The following is an 11443-nucleotide window of genomic DNA, read 5'->3' on the forward strand; positions in this document are numbered from 1 at the left end:
TTCCTTCCTTCCTTCCTTCCTTCCTTCCTTCCTTCCTTCCTTCCTTCCTTCCTTCCTTCCTTCCGTCCTTCCGTCCTTCCTTCCTTCCTTCCTTCCTTCCTTCCTTCCTTCCTTCCTTCCTTCCTTCCTTCCTTTCTGTTTTGTCTGTTGTGTCTTCAGGGCTGTAAAGTAGTTATGTTCCTTAGGATGTTTTCCCTGATTAAAGAGACCTATTGTCATCTGCAAACCTGGTTGCTCAAAACAATCATATTCCTTGCCTAAAAGAATCATAATTCTTTTATCCCAGGAGATTATTCAGAATTTACATACCAGGAGAGAAGTATAATTTTTTATCATTTTTTTATATATTTCACCCTTTTTCCATCTGGTGACCTTGGAACTTGCAGCGTGAGACTGTTGAGACTGTTATGGGTATGTGGACTGTTGCTGAATGTTGTAATGGAGCTTATCCAACACTAATGGAGACAACAGTAGCACTTCATGAAGTTAATTGCAGTGTCATAGGTGTGCATCCTTGTTTAACTTTGAACCTGGATGGTTGACAGTTGTTTGTCATCCTGGCATAGTTCAGTTTTCCTCTTTTTTTTTCTTCTTCCATGCTTAAATATATTTTCATTACCTTTGATACCCTAAAAAATTAAGCTTTTTCAGACAATTATGTTACAACTACTTTTTTTTAATATATATATATTTTTTGTAATTGCAGTTGTTTCTTATCCTTACTGCTGGTAGCTGCCGTCGTTTGGAAAATCAAACAAACCTGTTGGGCTTCTCGACGGAGAGAGGTATTAATAATTTAAGATTATTGTGGTATCATAACTTCCAGAATGTATTGAGAGCTTTGATGAAGAATCCCATTTTCCCTTTCCCCACTCTCCCCTGTATACACAATTTAAATTTCTCTCAACATTCTACTGACTCCCCCCACCCTCACCCCTGGACTTTTTATGTTGAAGAAGAAGAAAACATTGCTTTAAATTACAGAAATTGCAGAACTAGATTTTTTTTTTTTTTTTTTATAGTGGAATATACTTCCAGTCTCAAGATACTACATTGGTAAATGATTGAACACAGGATTGTAGTGTAGTATCGCAGATTTACCCAGTAGGTTATTTGGTGTTGTTACTTTTCTGTGTCATTATCAAAAGTTACTGAAATGAGAAAATTCTCTTTGCAAAGAGTTTATATATTTTTTTGTCTTTTTTGTCCTTTTTTTTTTTTTTAAATTCAAAGCAAAATTCTAGTTCTATTGACATCAGTAGTTTTGTCATTAAAACCATGGCACAATTAAACCTCTTCAATAAATATTCATACACAAGCCATATTATTTTATAATGTGTATAGTTAGAGTTGCATTGGAAAATTTGGCCCAATTATTTGTTCTTATCTGTTTAACAACTGATTAGACTTAGATGAGATTAAATTTAGGTTATGTATATTGCTACATGTATATGGCAAGATTCAGTTAACCTATACTTGTATTCTCATAAATAAAATAGGTATTTTTAGATGGATATTTTCTTTTGATGCTTCTGATCTGGATAATTTTTGGAAAGAATACTTGCTTAGTAGTAGTGTAATCTGAATAAATAAATAAAAGCTGAGTCTTTCTCTAATGAATAATTTTTTCTTAGTATACTGGCACTTGGAATGTTCAAAAAAATGTTTTTATTAGTTATTTATTTTTTTTACTGTAGATCTACAGTGAATTTATATACGTTTTAAAAGTGTCAGGTAACTAGCACATACGATTTTCCTTCACTGAAATTATAGTGCTCTAATGCCCAGTCCTAGCTTTAAACTGGAGCTACAAAGAAAGACATATGTTATAGTAGTTATGTATTTTTTTTTTTTTTACATTAATAATATAAAGCATGTTCTACATCTAAGGGCAAATGCTCACATATTTGTTATTGTTTGCAAAGTGTAGATGAAAGTAACGTTAAAATACAGCATTCAATTCAATTTATTAATATTTCATTTGAGTTTGTCTCAGTACTTAACTCATGAATAGTCCTGTGCTACAGTGTGTTGTGATGGAATGCAGCAATTCTTTGATATTTCTCATGTTAATCAGGTTGTGTTATTGGCATGTTTAAGCATAAATATGAACATACCAATTTATAGATTAAGGGAGTCTACTCTTATTTCCATGGTTTCTCTTCTAGATAATTGAAATTTTGAATTTTTAATTTATTCTGTAGCCATCGTCCTTGTCCCTTGTTTGATTTTAAAATTACTTGAGTAGGTATTTCCTCATATTTTAAATGAGGTAAGAAATATTGCCTACAGATTGGTAGCATTATGTTCATAAATGTTTAAGCAAATTGTTTGTATTTTCAATCCACTATAGCACATCAGCAGCAGTTCATGTCAGATAATAATTTGTTGAGAATTCTCCATGTAATGTTTTCCTTTAATCTAGATAAGCAGAAGTTTTCATAGGTAGGATTTCTTCTAAGGCTGTGGAATGAAGTGTGAATAAATTGTCTGAATAACACACAAGTAGAAGGCTATCTATTATTGAAAAGAATCCTGAAGTACCTACTTTTAAAACCCACTGTTCTAGACTGATGAGGTTTTCTTCTGTTTTAGTCCTTGAAAGACAGGAATGTTGATTCTTTAGATGTTTCCTTCAATATGGACACAAACTACAGTAAGACATTAAATATAAAAGAAACACAAACAAATATGGAAAGAGCTGTTAATAGCTGTTAATATCTATTCATCACGAACACCCGATTTATTTTTCACCTCTGCTTTCCCCTAGAGAAGTAGAATCTTATTATCCAGTTCTTGTGATCTTTTAGTAATGAATTTTATCACACAGTTAACGTAAGCAAATATATGTTCTTTTTAAGTTTTGTTGGACTTCTATGTTTAGTTCAAAATTCATGTGTTTTGCTTTCTGGCTTTTATGCTTGACTAGACTTGGTCATTACTGTTTCCAAACTGAATGTAGCATGGCATCAGTCCAATGCAAAGCAAGAACAAGTTGTTCCCATTGTGTAGTGGGAATGTCTCAATTTTCTATGAATTTAGAATTTTTATCTCTAATTTCTTCCCTAATTTGTTGCCCATTGAATGAAGATTTACATTCTGCTGCTCCGAGTACTGACAAAATCTTCGTGAGCAGTTCGTTTGAATTTAATCTCTATTACATGTATATGTATGACATTACTATATGTATATGAAAAAAATATATAAATTATGTTTTCCAAAGAACTTTAATTGATGTTTGTTAACACTGAATTTAACTTCCCTTTTCCCACATCTATTTTTCTTTCAATTTAATTAGTTGAGATCATTTTTTCCATAAGCCATGTACTTTAGTTTTTTTTTTTTTTTTTTTTTTTCATAATAAAATTTTGCTTCTCAGCTTTTTCCTGCTTAAATTGCTGCCTCATAAGATGTGCTTTATCTTTTGAACATCTAAATTTATACTTTAACTCCTGGCTGAGTTTCTGTTCTTCATTCCTGCCTTCTGAAAGAGTAAGAAAGAACAGAAAGACTCTCTCTCTCTCACCTTCTACCATCAAAGTTATTCACCTTTTGCATTGAAAGAAAATTGGAAGTATCATTCTTTTATTTCATGGTTCTAAAAAGATCAGTGAAACATTGCAGAAGAACATGAACAACCTCCTGCCTGGCATCCCTTGACACCTTACCTACCCATCCCTCCAGTGACATTTTAAAAATGTTTTTAAGAAAGGACAGTGTTTTTAAGAAATATGATAGTGAAATATTGCTTATCTGAGAGAGATTGATCCTTGGAAGGAATAGCACAAAATTTTATAAGCTGATTTCCCAAGCATTTTTCTTATGGCACTATCTTTCTTGAGAAACAAACCAGAGGACTTTGGAACATTCTTTTGGGTACCAAACTCAAGTTCCTACTTATAAAGCAGGATAACATTTGCAGGCAAGCCTGGAACTTCATGTAGAAGTAGAAAGAAGGTGAGAAATATTTGTCAAATAAATTGGAGGAGTCCCTAAGTATTTCAAGTTCAGAAGCAGCAAAGTATTTTTAGAACACTCTAAACTAATTGCATAAAAAGATCAGATATATATTCTAGGTTTTAATTGCTTATCCTTCCTTTTCTTCCAAAGACTCACAAATCTTTCTAGCAGTACCTTTTTTTTTCTGTGAAATTGCACTTGTTAGTTCAGTGGATGAAAAAGTGAGACCTGTCATTTTCTTCCCAAAAGATTTGTTAGGCCTCTTGCATTCTATACCCAGGAGCCCATCTGTGAAGTTTCAGTCTGACCCTCTTTTCCTTCTTTACACACTCACACACACGCACAAAAGATATATCGCCCAGATTTACCAAATAAGAAAATGGAAGATAACGTTATTTGTTGTCTCTGCATATTTCATATTTAAAGTGTTTGTTCAATCTTCTACTGAGAATCATTGCAGGAGAATCTGTTTATAGAACATTGTACAGAAAAGCTTGACAGGTTGCCTGCCAGTTTTCATAGTGTCTCAAAGCTTTTGTCCCTTGAACTACTTTTGACCGAAAGGCACCACACTACAGATGAAATTTGCATCCAAAGCAATTTCCAATTAGCAACACATCAAGGTTTTTGTTTTGCTCTCAGAAAAACTACACTGAGGTCACTAACAGAGCTCATGCAGATGGGTTTATAAGCCTCAGATCTTCTAGCTGAGGTATTATAGCAAATATTTGTCCTTCATAAGGTAAAGCAGCTGCTGCTAAGATACACCATAAACTGCATTCAGCCAGATGTTTTAAAGATTTGTTGTCATTAATCCAGAAACATGCAATCACTGATAAACATGCAGATGTCCTCTTCTCTTCCCTCCTCCCCAACAAACACAAAATATATGTGTAGGCCAATGTGTGCTATTTGTGTATATTAGATCAGACAATTAGTTAAAATGCAGTCTTATATTTTTTCTTATGATTTTTTTTTTTACATATTATAATTACATAACAGAAAACTCTTATATATCTTAAAAATAAGACTTGGATTCTTATTTGCTTGTGTAATACACTGTAAGTCTCTTGAGAAATTAGGAAGTAATGCACAATTGCACATTTATGTAAAAATGTTTGAAAGCATGGTATTATATGTGTAAAATGCTTGCCTAACTTTAAAGGTTAATATCATTCCTTTATTAGAATTTTCATATTTATATATAGCATTTCATTATACAGTCAGCTGTGCACCATTTGCCTGTCTGAAAGAATAGCATACACAAGCATAAAAACATGGAATTATACAGAATACTTGCTTTATACAGTGTGTGGGTGCCACACAACTTATTGCTTCATTTTGTTAAATAAGCTTATGTTTTTTTTTTTTTTTTAAAACAACAACACAACAAACAACAACAACAACAAAACAACAACAACAAAAAAACTTTTCTAACCCTAATTTCAATATCAGGGTAGTTTTATTCTCTTGAATATTCAAAGATTCTTAAAAACACAAATGAAGCTGAAATAGACTACTTCTTAATAACAGTAACAATTAATGTAACAACTCTATGCTCATTTCTATGGTAACCCTAATAAGAACAGGAAAGTTCAGTTATGTCGGTAGTACTAATAAATGTAGACAATATGTTAATTCCAGCTAGAACTGTTTTACTTTATATTGTAAGGTCACTTGCATTTTTAAAGTATTCCTTTTTTAAGTGTAATAATGGTTTTTGGTGTATTTAATATTGCTTATGAAGTGCAATATGTTTAGCTTAGGAATGTTAATACACATAGAACACGGTATTCTTGAACATGAAGCAAAGGAGCAAAAGGAATACTTTGGTTCATCTATATGTTTTAATGTGGGTAAGGGACCACCAAAGATAGGTGGTCCTATAAAGAAAACAAGAAAATATTCTTACATATAATTAAAGTATCCCAATGTGTAATTTTATTCATGCATGTAGGTGTCTACAGGATTATAGACTTTGTGTTTCAAAGTTAACCCCACTTTTCTTTTTTGGTAGCTTCTTGTCTGTTGCTTAGCAAATATCTTACACATCTATATGTACTTAGTCATAGACTGTGAGTAATCCTTCTGAAGTCAAAGGAGCTATTCATAGGACTAGAATCTCAATTTGTTATATTGCTCAAGCTCTTCTGAAATCAATAGAGCTATGACTGCTTATTTCAACTGAGGTTGTAGTTTTACTGAGGACAACTGGGGCATTTATTTTAGGCTGACTTTTTCTGCATTCTTCCCAACCTAAAATTTAGGTTCCTCTCTGAATGAACATTTCAAGTGATATGCCTAGTTAGCTGGCACTAGCTCTTGCCTCAGGACTCACTCTGCAATCACTTCTGAGAGACACAAAAACAGCTCATCCCACCCAATTTTTGTAGTGTTCATCTTTACACTGTGATTTAGTTGTGGGAGACTGACTATATAAAGGATCCAGTGAGTCAAATTGTCTTTATTTAGTGAGAGTTAATCTTTAATTTTGTAAAATTGAGGTTGTAATTATAAAACTGTCACTTAATAAAAATAAGCAATTATTACCTGATTAATTCCTATAATAGCTCTGCTCAAATCATGTTTATTCGCTAGATAGAAAAATGTGAAATGGTACAAGTGGCAGACTCACTAATCTATTGGAAAGGCTTATTTTGGAGTGAGCTACACAAAGTTGATCTAACATAGATATCTCAATAAAATATATAGTTCTAAGAGGCTTCTGTGAACAACTGTCATATAAGGCTAGGGGCTGAGACTGAAGGACTCATCTTAGTTGTTGAAGTTTATGTATCTTCTGCCAAACACATCCATCCCAGGAAGTAATTGTAGGTGTCTAGTGTCAATTCTGTTTTTGAATTGTGGTCTTCGGGATGAATTCACCATGATCTGACTGCAGAGGACTGACTGGTTTTATCTGGACCCCGCATGGTTATGATGGTTTCCCTTGTACTTCAAAGGCATGGCATGAGGGCACAGGTCTGTTGGAATAGTGTTAGAGTGTAATGTAGACTGGAGGAAATAAACTATACTAGCAAAATTACCACTTTGTTTTTTTGGGAATCAGCAGATTTGCTCCAAAAGAGAGCTCAAGTGTATTCCAATATACATGCAGTCTGGCCAACCAACGACCCAGATATAAAAAGTGCTACATGACTCAGCAAGAGACACAACTTTAAATGCTGCAAAGCATAAACTATACAGGTGTTTTAATTATATCTAGATATGACCAGGAGAAGAAACTTGTTGTTCTTAATACATAATAACCAAAGTTCCTTTTCATGCTTGCATAGTGTAGTTAGCCTGAATGATCCCAAGAGGCAATAATCAAAATAAATTGACTTCATTATATATAATTCATGGGTGCGTGTATAGAAGAAAGTTTGGATATAGTTATTACTGATGATAGCAGTACTTTAAAATTAATAGTTGAGGTATTCACTAGAGTCTATTATCAAAATTCAAATATCTAAGGATTAGAATAAAATGCTGCTGGAGATAACATTACCTGAAAAATATAGGTATATATTTATATGTATATTATAATGGACTATATTAATTCCTGCTGTCACAGACCTGGTTAAATCTTATCAGGTTAAGTTTTCAAGTTAACAGGAAGTAAAAATTAAAATTATTTAAGAGAAAGAGGGACCTGAAAAAAAATGAAAAAGACTGCCTGAGGCAACCAGCCACTTGGCAGAGCCTAAGGAGCTGTTAAGCTGTATGGTCTGAGAGGTTTCCATGGGACTAGTTGTAAACATAAGAGCATTAGGAGACTTTTCAGTAAACTACCTGTCTGCAAAAAGAAGCAGACAGTGAGAAAGGCAGTCTGCAGTAAGGTCCTGGGAAGGAGCCAGAGAGCTTCTTTTGAATTTTTGAGAAGAAAAGTCATCTAGAGTTGTTTCCACAGTGTTAAAGGAAATGCGATGGTAAATATGTTCTTTGTAAATAAAGAGGATTGCACCAAAATAGATGACTCATTATTGTCTCCTAACAAAAACAAAAGAGCAGGTGTTGAATGTTGGCCCAAATTTGGGAGACCGTTCTTTACATTTATATTTCCTCTGTGTTTGCAGTACTGTACTTATTTTTTGTCTCTATTAAAACATAAAGCCCTGTAAGAAATTGGTGGATTTAGGAGCAAACAACAAAAACAAAACTTGGAAGAATTCTGCTATGAAGGAAGATTGAAAAGGCTTGTAATGGGAAGTACAAATGCAGTTTTAGTTCCTCTTCAACTTTTGTCAGAGTGGGAGCTATTTTGGTGGCACTGCTTGGGCATCTTTGGCTCAGGTGACTCACCAATGATATGGGATTCATGAAGGAAACAGAAGTCAGGATTGCTTTTCCTCCAAGAGCAGGGAGGCAACTCAATGTCCAAGAGATGTATAGTTCCTATCTCTTTCCCACTGGTCCTCCATTTTACCTAAAGTTCTGTTTATTTACAGTTGAATATTAATCTTTCTAAAAATATATATATATATCTTAATGCATGGTAACAATAATTCTAATTGCTCGTAACGTCTGAAATGTTTGTTAGCTGGTCTGTAGACAGCTGATGTATTACTGGTGTTCTTTCACAACGTATATCTGCTTAAACAAACTTCCAACTATATTTGTAAATATATCAAATATGTAATTTTTTCAGAGTTGAGTTTTAGATATGTTTCTGTATGCGTGCAATTGAATAGCAGTAAAGAGGGATTAATATTATATCTCACTCTATTCCAAAATATTTGCATTTCATTTTAGTCATCATGGATAGTACATGCCTTCTAAAATAACTGTATTGTCCTTTGTCTTTCTTACAATTACTACTGATAATAGACAAAATTCTTATTTCTCTCTTTAGTGTCTTCAAAACATTTTTTTAAAGGTTTCTTCTATGTTGATAACTTCATCTTAAGGTCTGAGCTTTAATGTATTTCAATGTAAAGGGATTGCAATGATCAATGGAACTGGAAATTTGTTGTTAACTTCACCAGCTTACTTCTTCAGTGCCTGTGCTTTAATCTCTCATTAGAATCTCATCATGCTGTGAATGTCAATATGGTTGCCATCACAAACTGTATGAGGAGCTTCTGTGCTTTTTGTAGACATTTATACATACAACATTCCTTGGTGTCGTCGCTCTGAGCAAAACTTGACTGTAGAGACTACCTGGGCACATTGTAGGCTTCTCTCCTTACTTTGGGATGAAGGGGAAAAAAAGTAGGCACATGGTGACAAAATCAACATATATATCCATATTTCTTTAGCAACCTCTTAATACAGACACTGGAATCTTAGGCTGAAAAGAAATGTCTTTAGGACAAACCATGAGTTTACAATACCATGTACAAAAATGTAGAGTAGTTATTCCTTCTCAAGGCTATAATGATATGAAGTCTATCCTTCCTGGAGCTATAGTTTTTATTGCTCCAGCAGTTTGCAAACAATAGTTGAGAGTTAATGCAACCTCATATAAACTAAGCTCATTATATTTATTTTCAACAGATAATTAATAATTAACATATAACCTTTGGCTTTCCTTTCATCTTTCAAGTATTGACAGAAGTCACACAAAAACTTGTGTGGAAAGAATGCTTTGAAATGCAAAATTTAATTAAAATTAATGTAATATTATTTTAGGACAGTTGTATAGTAGCAAAAGTTCTATAGGGAATATGAATATTTGAACGGATCATTATTTTTATCTATGCTGTTCAATTTATGCACAAGTCATTTCTGGAAAACAGAATACAATTTGATTTTTTGGTTGGAATTTATTGGATTGAATGCAGTATTACAGGCAGTTAAATTGTAACATCAGTAAATTACTCTAGACTGCTTTACCAATCAATTAAACCACATATAATTAACAAAAATGAAACCACAATAAACCCTGTGGGTTGAACTTTTTTGGCTTTCTGTGCTCTAAATACATTTTGACTTGAAGTTAATTAGATTTATCATATCTAAATAGTTTTAGTCGTTTATATTTGTACAGCCAAATTCAGAAATACTCCTGGAGGAGGCAGGCAGAGAGGCATGTCCCACTCAGAATTTTGGGTTTGGAAGACTCTTATGTTTTTTTTTACTGGTCTTAGAGATGCCCTTGTGCAAATTGCTTCACTGCCTAGGCCATAAGTTTCCCCATCTGTACAGGTCTTCATATGTTTTTCTTTACGGACACTGTTGCTGTTATTTGGGGAGCCTATTCTCATGACTGTTTTGCTTTATTCTCCAATAATCCTACTTGTGCCTAAGCAATTTATTTAGGCATTGGTCCATTTAGGCAGGAGAAGTAAGTGAACTGGACGCTGAACTGACTTCTTAATTGTTGTTTGGGTATATTGCTACTAATCAGAGATACAAACATGTTGTGAAGTACAGTCTGTTAGCTTAAGGTGTTATATTTATTACATATTGCAATGTATGATAAAATACATTATGAAAATATGAAGTATCTCATGTTTCATATTCAGCTTAACTAAAACCAATCACCCATTTTTTATGGCTTTATGCTTTCTGAATATGGTAATGATGTACAATACTGATTATACTTTTTACCTACCACAGTCATTTATGCCCTTGCAAAGTTAAGTCAAAATATTTTCAGAATACAGTGGGAGCACATTAAAAAAAGCTCTGCCAGGGTATGTGACCTAAAAGTATCAGACACACTGCATTTTGGCTTAACAGTATCTGTTAGCAATATTCCTGAACTTGTCCTCTTTCCTATTCAGATGGAAAGGAAGTCTGCACTGTTAATGTTGTTAATGACTAAATCAACCATGTGTGAAATGTTCAAATTTCACCTCTGGTTAGAGCATCCAGTACACTGTAAGCTCGTGGAAAACAATGAGCATAAATCATTTCTGTAGAAAGGGAGGAAAATAGAAGCCAAAGAATTATGGACAGTAAATTTCCAGAAACATCCTTGAACAAAACCTGAACTGTTTGTAAGCACCCATAAAGGTGAAGAAAAAAAAAAAAAAAAAAAAAAATATTAAAACCCTGTATATTTTTTTTTTTTTTAGGAAAAAAATCAAAAATGAAAAAAAAAAAAAAAAAAAAAAGGTTTTCATCTAAGGTAGGCCTTGCTAGGTCCTTTTGAGAGGCAGGGAAAGCATCTCAGGTTTGTAGAGTCAGGCATCATAAAAGATTTTACAAGGCTGTCACATGATAGTTGTGGAGTGGGTGCAAAACTGGTCAGAAAAGCATACTTAGATATCCATTGTCAGTAATACGAGTCATTAACTACAGGTTAACCTCAGATATTTGTCCTAGCTCTAGAACTTGTCAGTTTTTTTATTTATGACCTGTGTTAAACAATTAGAGATTACATCTATTAAATTTGTAGATGCTAGAAGGCAGGTTACAAGAGTGCTGTAGGCAGGATTAGTTCAAAATATTTTTTAAAAATTGTAGAGAACATCTGTACCAGGGGATGCAAGCTTTTTTTTTTTTTTTTTTTTTTTTTTTTTTTTTTTTTTTT

General features: G+C 33.2%; 1 protein-coding gene across 5 annotated transcripts in view; it reads left to right on the forward strand.

The window, feature by feature from the left end:
- The window catches only part of ATRNL1 (attractin like 1), a 489972-nt gene that overhangs the window by 273080 nt on the left and 205449 nt on the right, over window positions 1-11443 (forward strand). For all 5 annotated transcript variants that reach the window (XM_035329979.1, XM_035329982.1, XM_035329977.1 and 2 more), the window contains exon 26: window positions 707-785. In XM_035329979.1, the coding sequence (XP_035185870.1) occupies window positions 707-785 (79 nt within the window). The remainder of the gene's footprint in view (window positions 1-706; window positions 786-11443) is intronic.

The sequence above is a fragment of the Oxyura jamaicensis genome, chromosome 6 (genome assembly GCF_011077185.1).
Source record: "Oxyura jamaicensis isolate SHBP4307 breed ruddy duck chromosome 6, BPBGC_Ojam_1.0, whole genome shotgun sequence".
Classification (NCBI taxonomy): Eukaryota; Metazoa; Chordata; class Aves; order Anseriformes; family Anatidae; genus Oxyura; species Oxyura jamaicensis.